General features: G+C 36.0%; 1 protein-coding gene across 1 annotated transcript in view; it reads left to right on the top strand.

Annotated features, from left to right (window-relative positions):
• The window catches only part of TMEM67 (transmembrane protein 67), an 83,094-nt gene extending 61,534 nt beyond the window's left edge, over positions 1-21,560 (top strand). The window contains 10 exon segments of the mRNA XM_027856962.1: positions 1,360-1,459; positions 1,539-1,681; positions 10,061-10,201; positions 12,017-12,097; positions 12,586-12,702; positions 15,880-15,996; positions 16,110-16,214; positions 17,832-17,934; positions 18,776-18,918; positions 20,352-21,560. Coding sequence (XP_027712763.1) covers positions 1,360-1,459; positions 1,539-1,681; positions 10,061-10,201; positions 12,017-12,097; positions 12,586-12,702; positions 15,880-15,996; positions 16,110-16,214; positions 17,832-17,934; positions 18,776-18,918; positions 20,352-20,432 — 1,131 coding nt within the window. The 3' untranslated portion in view covers positions 20,433-21,560.
• The last annotated feature ends 584 nt before the right edge of the window (positions 21,561-22,144 follow it).

The following is a 22,144-nucleotide window of genomic DNA, read 5'->3' as shown; positions in this document are numbered from 1 at the left end:
GTCTTACAAAGCTAAAGCCCACTTCAGATTTAAACTCACAGGTGAACAATATGGGAGATGTCCAAGACTGAGTTTATTGAGTCATGCAGCCTTGAAAGCTGTGCTTTACTCTTCTCCTGACTAACCATTACAGTCACTCGTTTCTGTTTAATTTGGTGAGTCACAGCTGCTTTTATATTTGTAAAATGCTTTGCAGACCATGAAGCACTATATGCGTGCTAACTATTATTATCATTATCATTGTTATTACTACTATTATTATTATAATGGTGAACATCTGGGTGTTCTAAGATTCAGAGAATCCATCTAATCTACACTAATGTTTTTTAACAGCAACAAATACGATTCAATTCAACAAATACTTATTGAAAACTATGTACAAAGTGCTTCGCCTTTCATCTTCTTTGAGAATGGAATGATTAGCTACTGTTGAGTTTCCAAAGCTCATTTTTATCCATCCCTGTTTTAGACTGAGTCTTTTGTCAAATACAGAACTGTGCCAGCCTACATATAAACTGTGCTAGTGGCTTTAACTTTTTTGTCAAGTGACATATAAATCTCCTTTATCCCTTCACTTTTTAAGGTGGGAAGAGAAAAAAAATCAGTCATTATATGACTGTATATAAATTTCCACTTATTCTCAGCTTTATGAAGTTCCCAGAATACAATCTTGTTAATAATCACTTGTGGTTGTTATATGTAATTATAGTACTTTTATTTTATCAACTGAATGGAATTAATTTTTTTCTATGCATGCAACATGTATAGTAGCTCGGGAGCTGGCTTTGGAGTTAATTAGGAAGGACCTGGGTTCCGGTTCTACCTCTGATACTGTCTATACCAGTGGTGTAAAAACAGTCCTTTCGGTCACATACTGATTTCGAAAGCCACATATTAACATTATCTATGTTCTTTTCTATTTTTATTTATTCTTTTTTTTTTTTTTTTGCATTTTAGTGAGGCAATCAGGGTTAAGTGACCTGCCCAGGGTCACACAGCTAGTAAGTGTCATGTCTGAGGCTGGATTTGAACTCAGGTCCTCCTGACTCCAAGGCCAGAGCTCTATGTACTGTGCCACCTAGCTGCCCCTATTTTTATTTATTCTGTTAAATATTTCCCAAGTACATTTTAAGCTGGCACTAGGTAGTGTTGCAGGTGGTTTGACGTCTCTGACCTAGAAAATTTGTATTGGCCTAGAAAAATGTACCCAGTGCCCCAATCTCTCTCTACTAATATAAGTGATAGAGTAGCTGCAGATCTACTTCTTTTAGTAGGGGGAGTTTCCTAAATCAGGGAAACCACAAGAGTTAATTTAAATGTCTATAATTTGTCTCTGTATATGTTTTATTTTGTTCTCAGACTCTGCAATTTTTGCACATGCTTATATCCCAGGTTACTATAGATATCTTTTTCATCGATTGGGAGAGACCCAAAGGCAAAATTCTGAAAGCTGTTGAAGGTAATTTAAACACTCATTTGTGCTCGCTCATTCAAAGTGTGGAAGGGTTGGCTTTACCCTTTGTTTTATCTTTCATAAGCAGGTGAAAGGGGCCTACAACATGCTGCTGTTCCTGTGAGCATATGGAGGACATATTTTGTAGCAAATGAGTGGAATGAAATTCAGACTGTGAGAAAAATTAAACCCTTCTTTCAAGTTCTTACTGTTCTCTTCTTTTTGGAGGTACGTATAGTGACTGATAAAAAACCATGCTGTATGTTGTGCCTAATGTTAGCTTTATTGAGTTGTATATAAATGTTAACATTTTAAATTTATAACAAGAATGCTTAGTGATCATTATTGTCCTGTAATGGTGGCATAAAGCAATGGAGAAATCTTGTGTTTGGGGTTCTATTCTTTGCCATCAAAGAATCCATGAGGGTAGGAACTCCAATCAAATCGTTCTCTATCCTATGACTAACAAATGACCACTGCTTCCTCTCCTAATCCCTGTGACGTATAGTTGTCAGCAGTATAGACAACAGTCCCCTTCCCCTGCTACCATTTCTTATTCCAAGATCCCTATCCTCCTTAGCCCTGCCTCTCCTGAGTTCCTGCACTGTCCTGGCTTCCTCTTCCATTGTGCCCTGCGGAATCTCTGCTCTTAACAGACTTCCTTCATCTTCCTCTCACCCTCCTTAAATCTTGCACTCACAGTAACCTAGCTTTGTTCAAAAGATTCTAGTGTGCTGGACATCCTGTACAGTACTGAGTGTACCTCCTCTCTAAAACATAGAGGCAGGGTAGAGCAGGGAGAGTAGGCATACTCCTTGCTCTCCACTGTTGTCACTCAGCAGCCTCTCTTCCTTTGAAGTTTACTCCATACACCTTTATCACCTAGTTCAAATCCTTATCACAGGCATATACTAGTGTCCCAAGTCATTTTCTTTCCTTTCTCAAGCAATTCAGCACCTGGCTCACAGTATTCCTTTCCACCTTAGGTCTAGTCCTTATACTTAAAACCTCAAAAAAAAAAAACAACCCCAAATATACATACATACATATATATGTAGGTATATACATATATATATATGAATACACATACATAGATGTATATGTATATACACACATGCATATATGTGTGTATATATATATGTATACACACATACATATATATATGTTACTATTCCCTTAAACACTCTGGCCTATTAGTTCATTTACTAAACTCTTCTCCCATTTCCTGTATCTCTCCTCTATTTGACCACAGTCCTCTATCCTTCTATCTTTCCCTCTGCCTCATTTCTCTGAAACCTATTCTTGATCATCATCCTATTCTAGTTTTCCCTCCCCTTCTTTCTATCCTAATTTATCTCCTCTCTTCTGCCTTACTTTCTTCTCTTAGAAATCTCAACCCTATAGTTGATTACTTCAGCCATATACTATTTTTTACTTTTGAATGCCTTGCCCTCTTAATCTGGCACAGTTCATGCCTTGCAAAACATCAAGCATGAATTGAACTCCACTGGGGAAAGATTTACAAGTATGTTGACTGGATCCCCTAGAAATTCATGTTGTTTGGTCCCACTTTATTGCTGTATGACATTCTTTTATTCTTCCCCAATTGACTCTCACTCCCTGCAATTGCTATTCCCAACCTTTTCTTCTCTCCCCAAAATTCTTCCCTTCCCTGCCAACAGAGATCCTTGCCTCCTACTTTACTGACAATATAGAGACCATCTGTCTAGATCTTCATCCTTTACCTCAACCCATGCCTCAAAATACCTCAACACCAACCCCTGTTCTCTCTTTTCTCCAGTTTCTGATGAAAAAGTTGACCCCAGTAAGGCATATTCCCCTGCTTGTGCTCTGATCACATCACCTCCCTTAGCTTGACCCTTCTGTCATCAACCCACTCCCCATTTTCAGTCTTCCTATGTACTGACTACTTTTCTGCTGTCTGAACAAGTCCAGGACTTTTCCATTCTTTAAAAAAAACAAAAAGTCAAACAAGCTTGACCTTCTATCTCTTGATCCTATAATAATAGTAGTAATGTGATCCTATAGTTCTCCCTCTCACTGCAAGACTCTTAGAAAAAGCTATTTTTTCTTTTTATTTCCTTTTTTTCCCATTCATTTATTAATTCTTTGCAGTCTGGTTTCCAATCTCACCACTCAACTGAAGCTGAATTTTCTAAGGTCACCAACCCTTTATTAACTGCCAAATCCAATGACCTTTAGCTTTCTGACTGCTTCAGTATTTGACAATGTTGACTGCCCCACTTTCTCTTCCTCAGATTTTGGCAACACTTCTCTCTCTTGCTTCTCTTCCTACTTGGCAGACCACTTTTTCTTAATGTCCTTTGCTGGAGCATCCTAGAGAGAGCCCTCTCTCATTTATCTCATCAATTCCCATAGGTTCACTTGTCACCTATCTGCAGATGACTCCCAGATTTATGTATGTAACCCTAATCTCTTTTTTGAGTTCTAGTCCCATATTACCAAAGCAATTTTTGGTATTGGGCTGCTGTTTACTTATACCCACTATATGTCTTTCTGTTGTCCTTTGGAGTTGTAATTTTGATTCTTCTGAGGTTATGGTATCATGATTTATAGCCATATAGCATCACTGACTATTATTGTTTAAAGAGATGGGCTTTTGTTTTGGTATCATCAAGCTCTCTGCACCATTTTCCTAAGGCAATTCAACCTGCTTTTCTTTTCCTGCTCAATTCTGGGCCCAATCAATCAACAAATATTTATTAAATAGCTGCTATGTGCCAAGTAGTGTGCTGGGCACTAGGGATACAAGTACTAATAATGAAACAATCCCTGCTGTCAAAGAGCTTACATTCTAATGTGGGAAACAGCAAGTACATATAAAATATAAACATATGTAACATAAAGATAAAAGTAAATAAATAATATACCGATTAATTAAATACCAAGTCATGTGGGAGGTAGAGCACTATCAGCTGGGAGTATGAGGAAAGGTTTCTAGCAGATGTTGTGTGAACTGTGTCCTAAAGGAAGAGAAGGACTCTTTGAGATGGAAGTAATGAGGGAGTGTGTTCTAGGCACATGGTTGGAAAGCTAAACAAAGACAAAAATGAAACATTCCCTGTCAATAAAGATCTTACATTCTACCAGGGGAGACAATGTGCATGTATATATGTGTATTTAAAAGCAAGGCCAGTTTGGCTGGACTATGGAGGACACAAAGAAAAGGAGGATGAATAAACCTGGAAAGAGAGTTTGGAGCCTGGGCTTTAAATGCCAAACGGGAGAGTTTGAATTTGGTTGTAGAGTAGGGGAGTCACATGGTCACTCATATGCTTGAGAAACATCACTTTGCAGTTGCATGAACGATAAATTAAAGAGGGGAAAAGACTTGACACCAATTAGGAGACCATTGCAATAGTCCTTGAACTAGGATGATGGCCATGTGAGTAGAGAAAGGGATAGATGTGAGAGATGTGGTAGGGGAATCAATAAGACTTGAAAATTGATTAAATATGTTGAGATGAGTTGCAAACCTAGGTAACTGGAAGGATGACAGTGCTCTCGTAGAAGGAGGGGAGGGTTTTTGAGAAATATATAATGAATTATATTTTAAACATGTTGAGTTTAGCTGTGGGACATCCAGTTTGGAATATCCAATAGGGTCTTGGTGACAGAGTGGAAATGGTGGATTTGGTGTCAGAAGACCTGGGCTCAAATCCCACTTCTAGTACTTAGTACCTGTAAGATCTTGGACAAGTCATTTATCCTTAATGAGTCTCGGGTTCCTCATCTATAAAATGAGGAAGTTGGACCAAATGACCTCTGAGAGCCTTCCAGTTTTATATCTATGATCCTACAGTCTTCTGATATAGGAGTAAAACGTGGGAGAGAGTCTGTGCTTGGATATAAACATTTGGGAATCTTCTGCATAGATGTTCTTTATTTATTTGCAGCACTTGTCTGAGATACATGTGTATTAGAGAGAGAGAGAGACAGAAACAGAGAGGGGTAGACTGACTCATTGGGCTGCATATTCAACTGTGTATCATAGTTAGCATTTTTTTTATTCATTTTGTTTTTCAAGTGTGAATGGTTAGACTGCTCTGTGTTGCAGCATAATGGAAAGAGAACATTGGTTGTGGAGTCAGTGGGTCTGGGTTTGCTTTCCTGCCCTAACATGTAGTAGTTGTATGGCTATAAGGCAAGATTCTTAACCTCTGTGAGCCCTATTTTCCTTGCATGTAAAGTAGGGAGAAGAATACTTGTACTCTCTATTTCATAAGTTTACTGTGAACAGAGTGTTTTTTAAACTTAAATTTTTTATATAAATTTTTTTTTATTACTCTGAATTTTACTGAGGAGGATTTGTACTGTCCTGAGGCTTGATGCGGTTAATACAGTGTCAACTGTCAATAGGAATATTTAGAAGAGCCTTTATATTGATAACAAATACTTAATTTGTTTAGATTCTACACAGGAGATGGTCTGTATTTTTAAATTTTTCTTTTTTATTATGGACTTTACAAACATGAATATTTCAATACACAGCAAAGACCGGCAAGATTGTATATAAAATTGTGAACTTCTGTTCTATATAATTTCTTTTAAAAATATATATATATTAAATTTAACACAACGGTATCAAATCTGCTCAGTTTGCCAGTGTCCTCTCTGAACTTCTTTGAGTTCTATTTTGCATATTTTAACAGTATTTCAATATCAATCTTTTCTTCCTTTTTTGCATCTCTATCACTGTTTAATTCTGTTCCCTCCTCCCTACCCAACAGAAGCCCTCTGTTATGAATGAATAAATAAAGGGGGGGGATATGTCTGAAAACATGTATTATTCTGTGTTTGTTATTCAGTTGTCTCTGACTCTTTGTGACCCCATTTGGGGTTTTCTTGGCAAAGATACTGGAGCTGTTTGCCATTTCCTTCTCCAGCTCGTTTTTCAGATGAGGAAACTGAGGCAAACAGGGTTAAGGGACTTGCCCAGAGTCACACAGCTAATAAATGTCTGAGGTTAAATTTGAACTCAGATCTTACTGACTCCAGGCCCAGCACTCTATCTACTGTGACACCTAGCTGCCCCTAGTCCATTACTTCTTTGTGGAGAGATGGGAAGCATGCTTCATTGCCAGTTTGCTGAAGTCATGATTAGTTGCTGCATAGATCAGTGTTCTTAAGGCTTTCTTTTTAAAGTAAATAAAACAAAAGTATGATAACAACAAAGTAATTTAGCAAATGTCAACAAACAAGCTTTTCAGTGTACAAAGAAGCATAGCATAGAGGATTTTTATATGAAATGGTGAGCTTTTGTTAGGTATGCTTTTTTTACAGTAGGTATATCTTTGTAATAACAAAGTTTCCCTGTCTGTGTGTATCTTCTGAACAGTTCTTCCAGTTTGTGTTTAAAACTTTCTCCTCCTCTCTTCTCTCTATTTTTATTAGTGTTTCATTGGTGTTCTCTTCTCTCTTCCTTTTGGTCATCTCTGTTACTACTCACCTCTTTCTAACAAATAAGTATAGTCAAATAAAACAAATCAATCAATACATTAGCCATATCTGAAAATAGATCTCGTTGTGTGCATTCAGCCCACTGGCATAAAATTCAAATAGAAACAGATCCCTGCAGGAGTGTATTGAATTAGATAACTACAAATGATCTTTTTTATTGTATTTTTATTTGTTTTGTTAAACATCCCCAGTCGCATCTTAATCTGGTTTGGGCACCACTTGGTTGACACCTCTGTTCTAGCCTAGCAACTCCTTTCTAGGAGGTGGGAAACAGCTGTTCTTTGTTCTTCTGAAGTCATGGATACTCCCAGCATTGATCAAAATTCTGAAATTTTTCAAAACTGTTTTCCTATATGTTATTTGGCCATTGTGTAAATTGTTCTCATGGTCATGCTCACTTGACTCAGCATCAGCTCATACAGCTCTTCCCAGGCACAGCCATAATTTTTGCTGCACAGTAGTACTCCATTACATTTGTATACAGAATTTGTTCAACTATTCCTCAGTTGATGGACGCTCACTTTGTTTCCATTTCTTTGCTATACCAAAAAGTGCTGCTTTCAGTCTTTGTGTGCAGTTGGGTCTTTTCCTTTTGCCTTTACCCTCTTTGAAGCATATGCCTTATAATGGCAGTTGGTGGTAGGTAGAACTCTGGTCCTGGAGTCAGGAAGACCTGTGTTCAAATCCAACCTCAGACACTTGGTGCCTGTGTCACCCTGGGCAAGTCATTTAACCTCTGCCTCAGTTTCTTCCTCTGTAAAATGGGGATAATAACACCTACCTCAAAAGTTATGGTAAGGATCAAATGAGATAATATTGTAAAGTGCTTAACATCATGCCTGGCACATAGTAAGCACTATATAAACAGTAGCTATTATTATCACTTGTATATCACAAGTAGTGGTATGACTTTTAGGTCTAGCTCCACATTGCTCTCTGTTGTGTAATGGAAAGAGCTGACCTTAGAGTCAGTAAGACCTGGGTTCATATCCCACCAGTGACACATACTGGCTGTGTGACTCTGCACAAATCTCTTAACTCCTTGGTACTCTTGGTGACTTTGTAAGACTTTCTAAATTGTAGAGAAGGTACTGATCACATTGGTAGAGGAAGTCTGTCATTGAGACCTCCCAATACCTCTGAAGTCACATTTTCAACCGTTATCCCTAATGCCACTGATTTCATCAATTCGTAGCTCCACCAACAGTGCATTTCAGAGTCAACATGTTGTTTAAACAGATTGAGTTGGAGTTGCTATGACGACCTGATGTTTTCTCTTATTTTTTTCTTCCTTCTGATTTGTATTTTCTTTTATCTTTGCTCTAACTATTCAATGATAGGACTTTTCACAGAAAACAAATTCTGAAATTACCATTATGTCTATAACAGATTCTTTCCTATCTGTGAATATATAGTCACTTTTATTTTTCACAATGTTCTTTGATGTTTGCCACATCTAGCATAGAAGAAAGTACTCATGAATAAGATGAGATGCCACAGATTCATCACTTGGTGGCCAGCTTTCTGGTGATGAATTATAAGACTCTACATCTAAAAAGTTCACTTGAACTTTATTTTTAAAAGGCATGATTTCTTTTATTCCTCTAGTGGGTAGCTTAACTATGCCATGATGTTATGAAAGGATGAAAATCGTGCTGAGCAACCTCTTGCTAAACCTGTTTACTGTATGTCTGAGTCTTTGTGTTTGCACTTGTTATATTTGTGCCTTAGCACACAAGGATGATATTAGGCACGCGTAATAACAACAACAATAATAATAACAATGCCTTTCTACTGAACTTCAGATTTATGAAGTGCTTTTCTTGCTGTAGCCTTGTGAAGTAGTTGGTACGAGTGTTACCATCCCTATTTATGGTTAAGGAAGAGTGGTTCAGTTCCTCTCTTGGGCTTGGGAATCCCTCAGTAACTTCTGGTGGCAGCTAGGTTTTCAAATTCGGCTCTTCTAACTACTTCAGGCTGCCTCCCTTATGTTCTGGTATCTTCTTCGTAGGATTTTAGAGACTAGATAATAATTCTTTTTTTTTGTATTGTATTTTTAATTTATTTTAAAAAACATTTTCCAATTACATTTTAAAAATTAATTTATTTTGATTTATTAATAATCACTTCCATATGCTTTTGAGTTTAAAATTTTTCTCCTCCTTCCTCCCCACCACCCTCCCCAAGATGGCGGACAATCTGATATAGGCTATACATTTACATTCATATTAAACATTTTCACATTAGTGATGTTGTAAGTAGAAATTAAAATCCATAGGAGGAACCATAAGAAAGAGGAAACAAAACTCACCAGAAGAGAAAAAAAATAACAATTCAGCTTCCATAGTTCTTTCTTTGGATGTGGATAGCATTTTCCATCACAAGGCCTCTGGAGATGTCTTAGATCCTTGTATTGCCAGGAAGGGTTAAGTTTATCAATATTAGTCATCACACAACGTGGCTGTTATTGTGTACAATGTTCTCTTGGTTCTGCTCACTTCACTCAGCATCAGACCATACAAGTCTTTCCAGGTTTTTCTGAAGTCTGCCTGTTCATCATTTCTTATAGCACAATAGTATTCCATCACATTCATATACTACAACTTGCTCAGCCATTCCCCAGTTGATGGGCATCCTCTCAATTTCCAATTCTTTGCCACCACAAAAAGAGCTGCTAAGAATATTTTTGTACATGTAGGTCCTTTTCCCATTTGTGTGATCTCTTTGAGATATAGCCCTAGAAGTGCTATTGCTGGGTCAAAGGGTATGCACATTTTTATAGCCATTTGGGCATAGTTCCAAATTGCTCTCCAAAATGGTTGGATCATTTCACAACTCCACCAACAATGCATTAGTGTTCCAATTTTCCCACATCTTCTCCAACATTTATCATATTCCTGTTTTGTCATGTTAGATAATAATTCTTGCATAAATAGTCACAAACTGAAATGCTGGATAAAATGATTAGTCAACTGAACTCTAATTTTTTAGTCTTTCTGATATCAATTCAAATTGAATGAATATTTTGCATAATATGTGGATTTTCTGTTTTTATTATGGGTGAGGGTATTTTTTTGCCCTAAAATTTTTCCTTTTTATCTTCAGGTTGTTGGATTCAAGAACTTGGCATTAATGGATTCGTCTTCAAGTCTTTCAAGAAGTACATATAGCTATATAGCATCTTACAGCCGCATTTTGCGATATGCTGTGTCTACTGCCCTCTGGCTAGTCATTGGCCTGATACAGGTATGTACAAATGATGCTCTTAAACAGCATTGTCTCTGTTATTCTATTTATATACAAAAGCTGCACTCTCACAAAATGGTCCCATCCTGATATTTAGACAGGGAAAAACGTAATTTTGCTTTGTCCACTACTTACTGGAAATGAAAAAGAATCTACTAATGCTCATAATCACAGGGACAATCTCTTTCCCTACTTTTACCTTGTTTTACTGCTAGAAGAACTAATTATCATTTATATGCTTTTAAGTGCATTTATCACCTACAATTTTTTAAACATTTGTGCCTCTACGCACGGGGCACAGCGGAGGACCTTCTCCGAAGGAGACTCTAGACCCATATCTGATTTCCAGCCTCAGCACCAGAGGGACTGAGGGATGCCTTTGCACCCAGGGAGTTCAGAATTTAATTGGGATGCTGTGTATTTTTTAGGTGTGCTTGCCTCTGTACTGTTAGGGAATGAAGCTCTGGGATGGTGATGGAGAATGAGCCTGGTCTTTTTTTTTTTTTTTTTTTTTTTGGGTGAGCTCGGTCTTTAAGGACCTAATCACTACCTTGCTCGGCCTCTGCCTCCAGGACTCAGAACTCTAAGAGGTCTTGGCCTCTAGGAGCCAGAAGAAAAGGCAGGGTAGCTCAAAGAAGTTTCCATTTCAGGTCGCAGCCTCTTGCTGCTTGGGGTAGCTCAGGACCTGTTCTGAATGGGGACTAAAAGGCTTTTACAGATCCCAAGTTTCAGTGTCCTGAAGGCTAATTATAAGAGGCCTTTATTCCAGATCAGGAACTGGGTGTCTGGGCCCCATGTAGTTTATCTTCTAGGTATGCCTTATCCCCTGAGATTTGCATAGGGTCTCAGCCCAGTCTCCAGGGACGTAATTATCACCTTATTCTGTCTCTGCCACCAGGGTCTTAGAAATATAAGATCACCTGAGCCTTTAATAATTAGAGGCATTGGGGGGTCACACTGACTTTATTTTATGACTCTAGAAGATAGGGGGGCCTATTGATTGGTCATTTCCCCTTATGTAGTAGGCAGGTTTCAATTTCCTCCACTTGAACCCACAAATTAGAGTTGATATCTGCAAAGCCAAAATCCTCTTCTCATCCCTTAGTTCCCCATATCTGCATTCCTCTCCACTTGAGACCTTCCCCTCCATAACCCACAGCCTTCTCTGCCATCTGGGCTTTAGTGTTACTCTCTGAAATCTCCATGTTACTGTGAAGAGACTCCACACTTTCCCCATCTTCTATGAGAACTTAAGCTGAGGTTTGCACATCCTTGTTCACCCTCACATTTCTCTTTTCTTGTGCCCTCACAGCACTAGTCTAGGAGTTGGAATGATCGTGTTCCTGCTCCTTTTCCCCTTGCTCCTCCCCCTTCTCCATCAGAGAAGAATAATTTGAAAATCCCTGCCTTTTATCGCCTCCTGGAATAGCATGTAGAAGCTGGGCAGAACTACAGGGAGAACCATTGATCGACCCTTTAAAGCACCCCTTTGTCAAAATCCTGTTTAGGGCCTTTAAAAAACAACCCTCCCTCTTTTTTGACAGTCGGGTGTGTGGGGGTGGGTGGGAAGAGATTGACATTTGCTTAGCATTTTTCAGGGCTTCCTCCAGGATTTTTATACATTGTTCCAAGGCCATGTTCCTTTGAAAAAAGCAACCTGAAGTAACAGCTGAGTTTGTAGTGTCCCATGGGAATCGTTAAAGTGTCTCCGCTTCTAGGTTGGAGCTTGTCCACTTTTCAGGAGACTGCATTGAGCTATAAAAGAAAATTAAAATCTTAGAGGCTAACAAACGTCAATTTGGTTTAATGTTTCAGATCATGTTCTTTTCTGTCTTTTATGAAAGATTTGTAGAAGATAAAATACGACAATTTGTTGATTTATGCTCCATAAGCAATGTAAGTATGTCTTAACTTTATTTGAAAGTTGTATTTTTCTTCTTAAAAAAGTTATTAATAAATTAAGACATTTAGAAAAATGAATTTGTATGAACAGATTTACATTGCATTATTAGTTGTCCATTCTACCTACAACAATCAATGTAATTCTACTTATAATTGCAATCGAATACAAGTTATTTTTCAACTGCCTTGTCAGTTTCCTCTTCTATGTTTTCTCTCAAATCTGTTTATTAATTTATTTTCCCTTTTTGGATCTGCAATGAACCTGGGCATTTTCTCTCATCAATTTTGTTCCCTCTTCTTCTAGCAAATATACATAATTCCTCTTCAGAGACTTTTGGGAACTTTTAGAACTTCATTGTCAAATTTTTGTAATTTTCCAGTTACTCCAAAAGTAAGGAGTATGGAAAAATTTTAAATTTAACTTACTTTATGTTGATTAAAGGTTTAGTTGCTAATTGTTCTATTTCCTTCTGTCTTTATAGATCTCAGTATTTCTCTTATCACACAAATGTTTTGGATATTATATTCATGGTCGATCTGTTCACGGACATGCAGATACTAACATGGAAGAAATGAACATAAATCTTAAGAGGGAGGCGGTATGTCCAAAAAACACGTGTGTCTTATGCCCATCTTTCTTACTATTTGTGAGGAAGTTCTCTTTTGGATTGTAGACTAATACAGTATTATTCCATTAGAGAATTCTGGGCAGGGTTGGGAGGAGGGGAGGAGAGGAAGCCTTGGGAGTTTAAAAAAAAAAACAAAACTAGGAAAAAAAAAAGAATCATTAACATCAATGATGTACAGATTTCCAAAGCAATGAAACATCAGATTTTTAAGGCTTACATATTTAATCTTACATACAAATCTGTGTTCAGATTTGAGGGTACCCTTTGGAGAATCATTTTCACATGCTCTCATATAATTAAAATATTTTTAAGTAGAATGCATTTCTTTTTTCTTTTCTGTCAAAATTATGTCCAGTTCAAATCGAAACTTTTCCAGTTACTTCAACTCATACTGATCTCGCCCTTCTCTGAAACTCTATTAAAATTATGTGGTAATTAGTATCACAACACTTGTTTTTTAATTGTTTCATGTGTGTTAATATTATATCTCTAATGAGATTAGAAACTTCTTGATTGAAAGTTCTAAACCTTATGCCTTTTCTGTGTCTGCAGAAATAATTACTAGGCAGATTATGTCAAATGAGATAGTATAGGTGAGTGATAGTAACTAGCATTTCTGTAGGTTTGCAAAGCATTTCACAAATATTAGTTCATTTTGTTCTCACAGCACCTCTGAGAGATAGATGCTATTATTATCCCCATTTTATAGACTTTGGAAACTGAGACACAGAAAAATTAAAAGACTTGCCCAGGGTTGCACAGCTAGTAAGTATCTATAAGACCAGATTTGAACTCAGGTTTTCCCAGGCCCTGTAGTCTATTCAGTGGGCCACCTGGCTATCATTTTTACATGTTAAAGCACGATACAGATTTCAGTTATTCCTATTTTTATTATTGTAATATTTTGTAAATACTTGTGGGTTAATTGAAGTGAAGAAAAGGGTCAAATTTGGAAAATAGTGTACGGGTTAACCCTTTGCTGCCAGTTATTTTCAGTATTCTTGCTTTGGGCCATTGCTGGCTCTTACAGATAACTTGAGCTCACGTGAGGATTTTAGTCCACTTTCATCAGGGAGGGTATCAAACTAGAAGATAACCCCCTCAACATCTTGTCATTCTGGGTAATTCTTGCTCATATTTTCCTGTGAGCTCTCTATAAAGAAACTTGTGAAGTATTTGAGGCCTTTCTCTTGTTCCTTTAGTATCTTGGGGATCCTCAGTGTAACATCAGTTGTGTGTTTGTTTCCTCTCATTCTTTCCCACTTCCTCTTCTGGTCATAGGTGTTCTTATGAATGCATTTTATGCGTTGCATATGCTATGCATTGTACATAAGCTGTAAATATGTTATAGTCTCCTTGTGTCTAGCATGTATTTTTTTTCCATTAAAATAAGACTACTCCTGGTGAAACATTAAGTTGAATTGTAATGGAAGTTTTTAATTATTAGATAAACCATTTTGATTAACTTAGCAGTAATTCTCTGTGCTTTTTTGTCATTTTAATTTTTGCGATATGAAAAGATAGTATGGTCCAGTAGAAGGAGTACTGGATTGGGAGTCAGACAACCTAGATTTCCATCTTGACCTTCCTTGCTCACTCTAGCTTTATAACCTTGGGCAAGAGACTCTACCTGCCTGGGCCTCATTTTCACTATCTGTAAAGTGGGCATTTGAAGTATATGACTTCCTAGGTCCCTTCAATCATAAATCTATGATTGTATCATCTATGACTCATGGGTATGTATCATCACCAAGAGGATATTATTGTTAAGTAAATAAACTTCTGAAACATTGAGGTGTTTGAGATTATTGGAATTGTGGTGCAGTTTGCTAAAGCAATTCAACCTAAATGTTCCTCTTCCTCAATTCTGGAATTTAATATGATATTAAATTTTGGCCTTTTCACATTATTGCAGGGATAATGCAGATCATCTTTTATAATTTTTCTATATTTCAGGATATACTTAAAATGAATATTCTTAAATTGTTAATACAAATAATAGTGAAGAATAGTTAAAAGTATTCACCGTGAGTAGTCTTCCTTTCATTAAAAAAAAATACCGAACTAATCAACCACTGAGTTTTTATGGAGACCTTTATTTATGTGCTCATCATTTTGGGGGATGCAGAAGAATACAGAGCGTGTTCCCTCCCTTCAAGAAACTAACACTATCATTGCAAAAACAGAATTAACGACTGTGAAACAACATTGAAAAATATAAGACTGTATAGTTTAGGGGCTGAATCATGTGAAATAGAAGGTATGGTGAGTGCTGTTGAAAATAAGACAAAGAGATTACTGAGGCTTTGGAATAGTTAGGTCAGACTTTATGGAAGAGGTATGATTTGAACTGTTCCTCAAAGGATAGAGAAGATTTGTCTAAAGTGGATGAAGCACTGGGCCTGGAGACAGGGTTCAAATGTGACCTCAAATACTTACCAATTGTGTGACCCTGGGCAAGTCACTTAACCTTTCCTACCTTAGTTTCCTCACCTGTAATTGGGGGATGATAATAGCACCTACCTCCCATGGTTGTTGCAAGGTTGAAATGAAATAATATTTGTAAAGTGCTTAGCACAGTGACTGACACATAGAAGTCATTTAATAAATGCAGGTTCCCTTTCCCCTCTTCCTTATTCAAACCTGTGGAGGGAAAAAAGCAATAGATTTTTACTCTTTTGCCTTAACTACTCAGCCACAACATTTCAATAACTTCTATTTAAATTAGTTTAAGGTATATTTAATTTTTATTTAAATAATTCTAAAAGAAACATTTTTTAAAATTTACATATCTTTATTAAAATTGAGTGAATTAGTGACTGAACTGAAATATCAGATCTTTTCTACAAAGGACAGTTAATGAATTGTAAACTACAGAGCAGCTTTTTTTAAATGTGGTAGAATATTTGGTTAATAAGTGAACTTGAACCAAAAGAAACTGAAGCCATGTATAAACTAGAAGGGGAAAAAAAACCTCAGTAACTAAAAATTAGGAAAATTTAGTTTTCTTTTAAATTCAAAATCTGTCACAGAGAATTTTTGTGAAATGAAATTCTTTATTCCCAGGCTAAGAAAATTATGTTTTTTGAGGTAAATGAACTTTGTTTTAATCTTTCACTTCTTAACATAAATTTTTTAATTGCATAGGAAAATTTGTGTAGCCAAAGAGGTTTGCTGCCCAACACAGATGGTCAGACCTTTCAGATGTCCATTTCTAATAAAACAAGACAGCATTATGACAGAATTCATGAAACACTAATAAGGGTAGGTATAAAATATAAAGAAATGAGATGTACAAATTATTTCACGTAATTTAAACGCTAAAGATATAAAATATGTTGCATTCAATTTACCTCTCTCTTTTTTTTCCACATTAGTCAAAAGGCCCTACTCGACTATTAAGTTTATCAGAAGCTACTTTTGAACAGGGTGTTAAAGCTTACCATGCCATGAATAAATTCCTTGGCTCGTTCATTGATCATGTATGTATTTTAATATTCATATTAAAATCAAAACATCCTTTCACTAATTCAGTTTGAAAAAAATTCTATTCTTCATTCAACTAAGTAAGTGAACTACAAAAAGCCTTTGGATTTTTTTGATTTTGTTCTGGGTATTTTTTGTTTTGGGTTTGTTTTTGTTTTTTTTGCTACTAAGGTCTGCATGATTTTTTTTTTTATATTGGTGCCTTATTTTTTTTATACCATTCGTTTCAAAACATATTGATCACCTACCCACCTAGAGAGCCTTTTCTTTATTAAAGGTTGAAAAAAAAGGAAAACATGTGAACAAGACCAACCAACACATTAGCTACATTATGAGACAACATATGCAATGCTATTCTCCCAGACTCCAGCATCTTCCATTAAATTGGAGGGAGGTTCACTTTCTCAGACTTTCAGGGCCAGGCTTGGACATTACAGTTTCAAAGTGTTCAGTTTCACTTTATTGTTTCTTTCGTTTACATTCTTGTAGTCATTGTACATATCATTCCTATGGTTCCATTCATTTCCCTCTGCATCTTTCTAAAAAATTGTCAATTATTTTTTTCTCACAATAGAGAACTACCTCATTACATTGGGTACCACAATTTGTTTAGCCATTCCCCAATTTATGGGCAGCTACAATATTTCTAGTTATTTCCTATCATAAAAAGACCTGTGATGGATATTATGGTAAATATGGGACCTTTTTATCTTTTGACCTTTTTGGAAGAATATGCTTAGCAATAAAGTCTTTGAATCAAAGGATATGAACCTTTTAGACATTTCTTAGTATAATCCCATAGTGCTTTTCAGTGTCAGATTAAATTCTAAAGAATAAGAAAAAGGTAATGTGTGGATATAATAAAGTTAATGTAGAATAAGATAAAGCTAATAGTGGAATGAATGTGGCTCAGTTATTTTCTAGTTTGGACAGTCACTTCACCTCAAAGAATTTTTGTTTTCTCATCTGTAAGGTGGGTTCAAGTTATGCAAAGTATGTTGTAAACTGTAAAGGGCTATGTAAATAAAAGTGGCAGTAATGTAAATAAAAGTCATTCCCAGATTCCTCCATCCTAAGGATGAAGATTTTATGCATGTAAAAATAAGGTCAGTTATAATGGAGAATAATGTCATTAGACAGACTATTTAGGTTCATTTCATCTATGCATACACTTGAATATTGTTCTGGGGAACAAAATAATTGGTGAGTTATAGTGGAGATTTGTTATCAAGCAAAACATTTAGATTCACTCTACCTACATTTAAATGTTGTTCTTAGATACAAAACAATGTGTTATGCATTATAGGTATATCTTGCTTCATGCAACAGATAATATCCCTAGATGCATGTAAAATTGTTTTTGTAAATCAAAACTAATTTTAAGTATTTTATGGTTTCTATATAAAGGATTCCTCACATGAATGATGAAGAAAGAAATCTTTTTTGTACTGATGATAAATGCTAATTTAACAGTGTTCAGATTTTAGTTATCTGATTTTTTAAAAGTAAACTACATTTGTTTGTTTATTCATATTTTATCTTCCTTCTGGGTGTAAATTTATTAAAATATATTTACTTCATTTCTCTTTGTGAAACTGCTTTGTCTTTCTTAGGTTCATAAAGAAATGGATTACTTTGTAAAAGATAAATTGCTTCTTGAACGAATTCTTGGCATGGAATTCATAGAACCAGTGGAAAAAAGCATCTTCTACAATGGTATTATTTGAATTACTTTGATATATCTTGGAGTTTTTTTCAAAATTTGAAAAAATAAACATTATAAGCTAAATTTTTTTATTGTATAACTTTATGGTGTTACTCAGGTGTTACTGCTACCACATTTTTATTCGTATTATGCAGTTCTTTCACCTGCTGCAGTAGGTTAAACAAAATGAATGTGCCTTTCCCAAGGATGTGAGCAGAGTTTTTCAGTGATTTAGTCTCCTTTGTCTCTGACCTTCTCATGCATGGTCCAGGATTCTTTAGGTCACTTTTCTCCTCTCAGCAGCAGTTTGCTAACCAGTATCTCATTTGAAGGTTACAGACCTAATGCTTAGTAGTTTTTAGGGATTTCTTTCTGATTCGGATTATTTGATTAAGAAAGCAACAGGTGCACTGAAACAATCTCTCTTGTCACTATTAAGTAACTCACTATTTTGAATTTAAGATCAGACTCTGTGATTGCTTCATACACCATGCAAATACAACTTCCCAGGGTTAGTTTAGTTTTTAGTTACAACAAACAAAGAGGGTTTGCTCATTAACTGAGCTTAGCACAGTATAGCCACATGCTGGAAATGCCAACAGCTAATGAACTCTAAACACTGGACAGTGTTAATTCTTCACAAAATATAATAGTCAGCCAGGCCTCTCCTCTAACTCTTAAGACTAGTCAGCTGGTAACTTCTTTTAGCCATAGTTTTCCACAGTGTGACTTTCTTAGTGGGTTTCCATATGCTGTTCCAAATCATCCAAATTTTATATTTAATTCTGTTTGATTAAAAAATTCTGTTTTTAAAAACCTAGATTACATCATAAATTTTTTTTCCCCTTACAGATGAAAATTATTCTTTCAGCAAAGTTCTCTATTATGGAAATGAAGCCACTATTCTCATCTTTGATATACTGTTTTTCTCTGTTGTGGATCTAGCTTCTCAGGATTTTGTTCTAGCAGCCTTTCTTACTTACCTACAACAGGAGGTAAGTCTGAAATTGTTATTCTGGTCATTTTCTAAGTGACATCATTTATGAAAAGTAGATAGTGACTAGTAACACCTGGTCCAACACACAGGCACGTACACAGAATATAGCTTTGTCTTTTACTTTGTCTACTATTATACTACTTCCACCTTTCATGGTTAATAGAATTTAAAATATTGAGGACCAATAATGTGGTCTTAAGAAAAGGAGATTATGGCTGGGGAGAAAGGACGGAAGAGAAAGGGAAACAGAGCAAGAGAGACAGAAGCAGAGAGCGAAGAAATAGAAAAGTCACGAAGCATTTATGAAGCACCTTCTGTGTGCCGGGCACTATGTTAAATGCTGGGGATAGGGAAAAAAAAAAGTAAGAACAGTCCCTGGCCTCAAGGAGCTCACAGTCTAATGAGGGAAATAATATGCAAACAGCTATATACAAACAAGATATAGACAGAATAACCTGGAGCTGACCTTAGAGGGAAAGCACGGCAGTAAGAGGGATAGAGAAAGACTTCTTGTAGAAGGGAGAGTTTTTGCTGGACCTTAAAGGAGGCTAGGGAAACCAGGATGTAGAGATGAGGAAGGTAGGAATTCTAGGCTTCGAATGTAGGACAGCTCGAGAAAGTGTGGGTGTTGGAAGAGAGAGTGTCTTGTGTGAAAAACAGGCAGGAGGCCTGAGTTGCTGGGGTGTGAGGTGTAAGAAGGTGCAGAGAGGATCATTGAATTAATTCATGGGAACTAATGAATCACCAAAGGAAATAGTATGGAGGGAGAGGCAATGAAAGTGCAGAATAGAGCCTTAGGGCACCCCCATGATGAGGGGATAGACCTCGATCAGTACCCCATAGAGGAGACAGAAGGAGTGGTAGAAGGAGGAAGAAGAGTAGGAGATGAGGAGAAAGACAGAGACAGGAGACCCTAAAAGGACTGGAATCGTTTGAAAAAAAAGAAAATTTGGGGTGAGACAGCAGCTGGGTGGCATATTGGACCGAGTATGAAACTTGTTAGGAAGATCTGAGTTCAGATCCTGCCTCAGACATTTACTACCTGTATGATCCTGGGCAAGTCACTAAATGTCTCTTTGTTTCTATTTCCTTGTCCATAAAATGAGGATAATAAACCTACCTTCTTGACTTGTTGTGAGGATCAAATGAGTTAATGTTTATAAAGCGCTTTGTAAACCTTAAAACACCATATAAATGTTAGCTATTACTATCAACATTAGGAGGCATAGGGAAAGTGATAGATTTTTTACAACTTTACATTACAGAAATTTGTTATGTGGAATATATGACTTACCAGGATTAAAAACATTCTTGCTCCTAGCTGGGATTGATTTATTCCAGATATGTGATCCTAATTTAATAACTTCTATACAGATTTAAACTATTTGCATATTTCTTTTTGTTCTGAATTATTTTTAATGTTCATTTCAGATTTTTAGATTTATCCGTGATACAATAGGGCGGAAGAATTTGACAACCAAAACTTTGATGGACCAAAGATTTCTTATTTAATTAATTCAGAGGATGAATCAAGATGCTGTACAATCATGGTACAAAATAGTCATGAATTTTGGGTTGGTTTATCATATTTTTTAAAATGTCAGTAATACTCTTTTTTATTATTTTATCTGCTGAAAGATTTATTTTTTATAACATTTTTATAATATGCCTTGTGAGTATATAAAATGGCATGCCTAGAAGTGTTGTGTCTTCATTATGTATGGTACTTAAAAGTCAAAGGAGATGTTAGGGACCATCTATTGCTGAGGCAAAACTATAAATCCTCACTTTGCCTTTGTGGTGTAGCAGCTGTTTGACAGTCATAGAATATGACTTCCCCACCCCACCACCACCTGTGCACACACATGCATGACTTATCTTTGTGGTTCCTCTACTGATTGAAAGTCATTCAAAATGGATTTGATTCTCCGATTGCCAACATCAGATTTAAGTTACATTATTATGAAGCATTTGTTTTATATGTTATGTTGAAATGAGCATTTAAATATTAGTTGAGATTTTTAATTTTGTAATTATTGACAGTTTGTCATAATAACTTCTTCTCTTGACCGGCATGAGATTCAGTGAATTAATAGTTTTGACTAATAAATATTTCATGAAACAGTACCTATATGTTCTGTAAAGTACATATGTTGACATACTCTTTCCATAAAAAATATTTGTTAATATGGTCTCATATTTTATACATAACATTATCATTAATATTCATGCATTCTATTTGTGTGGTTTTGTTAACCATTTTGCATTATTTTAGGCAGTGTCTCAAAATTATGTCTTAAAATTTGTAATAGCTCTAATACATATGTGATCGTGTTATTTGTACAAAATGTCACATTGAAATCAAACCCTTTTACATTGCATTTCCCCATTCACCATAGTTTGCGAAGAAAACGGAGAGATAAATATTAGGATCCAGAATACAATTAATGCAAGTTTGAAGCCATATGATTATTATGTAATAATCTTAAATTTTCTTTAACATTCCCTTTTTGGTTTATATAATTTATATTTGAACAGTATATCACATTTTAGAGTGATAGTGACCAATAAGTAACATTTTAATACATTTCCTGATTAAGTGTCTTTTGTTGTTGTTGTAAATACTGTCATGTAAATACTGTTTTCATTAGACTGTTTTTCTTAATTGGAAATATATAATAAAACACTTGATATTTGTCATTCTTATATATGTGTTGTTTTAAAATAGGAGCGCCAGCCTATATCAGACAGAATCTACTATTCATTTCCCCCAAATATTAAAATAAAAATAAAAAATAAAATGAGTGGAAGGGAGGATTAGTTGCTGCTGGTGATGTAAGGCAGAAAATATTGATAATGTAATCACATGGATAGATAGCTAGATAGAAAGAGCAAACATATATTAAGTAATTACTATGTGCCAGATGCTGTGTTAAACACTAGAGAAACAAACCTGCCACCCCCAAACCAGAGGGATACTCTGACCTCAGGGAGTTTATATTCTGATGGAGGGAGACAATGGCCAGAATGGTATAGGGGAAAGGGGGAAATGTTCCTATGCCCAAATGGTGGGGAGACAGCTGGTAGATGCTTGGACCCTGGCAGGATGAGGCAAAAATTCATCTCTCAGGTTCAAGAATGGAGTCCAGAGTTCCAGTGGGAAGATTTGAAGATGATTATAACTGAAGAGCAAGACTGCATGGTGAGGATGGAAAGGAGTAGGA

The sequence above is a fragment of the Vombatus ursinus genome, unplaced genomic scaffold (genome assembly GCF_900497805.2).
Source record: "Vombatus ursinus unplaced genomic scaffold, bare-nosed wombat genome assembly UNPS02011767.1, whole genome shotgun sequence".
In the NCBI taxonomy this organism is placed as follows: Eukaryota; Metazoa; Chordata; class Mammalia; order Diprotodontia; family Vombatidae; genus Vombatus; species Vombatus ursinus.
Note: the sequence above shows the minus strand (reverse complement) of the source record. Positions and strands in the feature narration are given on the sequence as shown.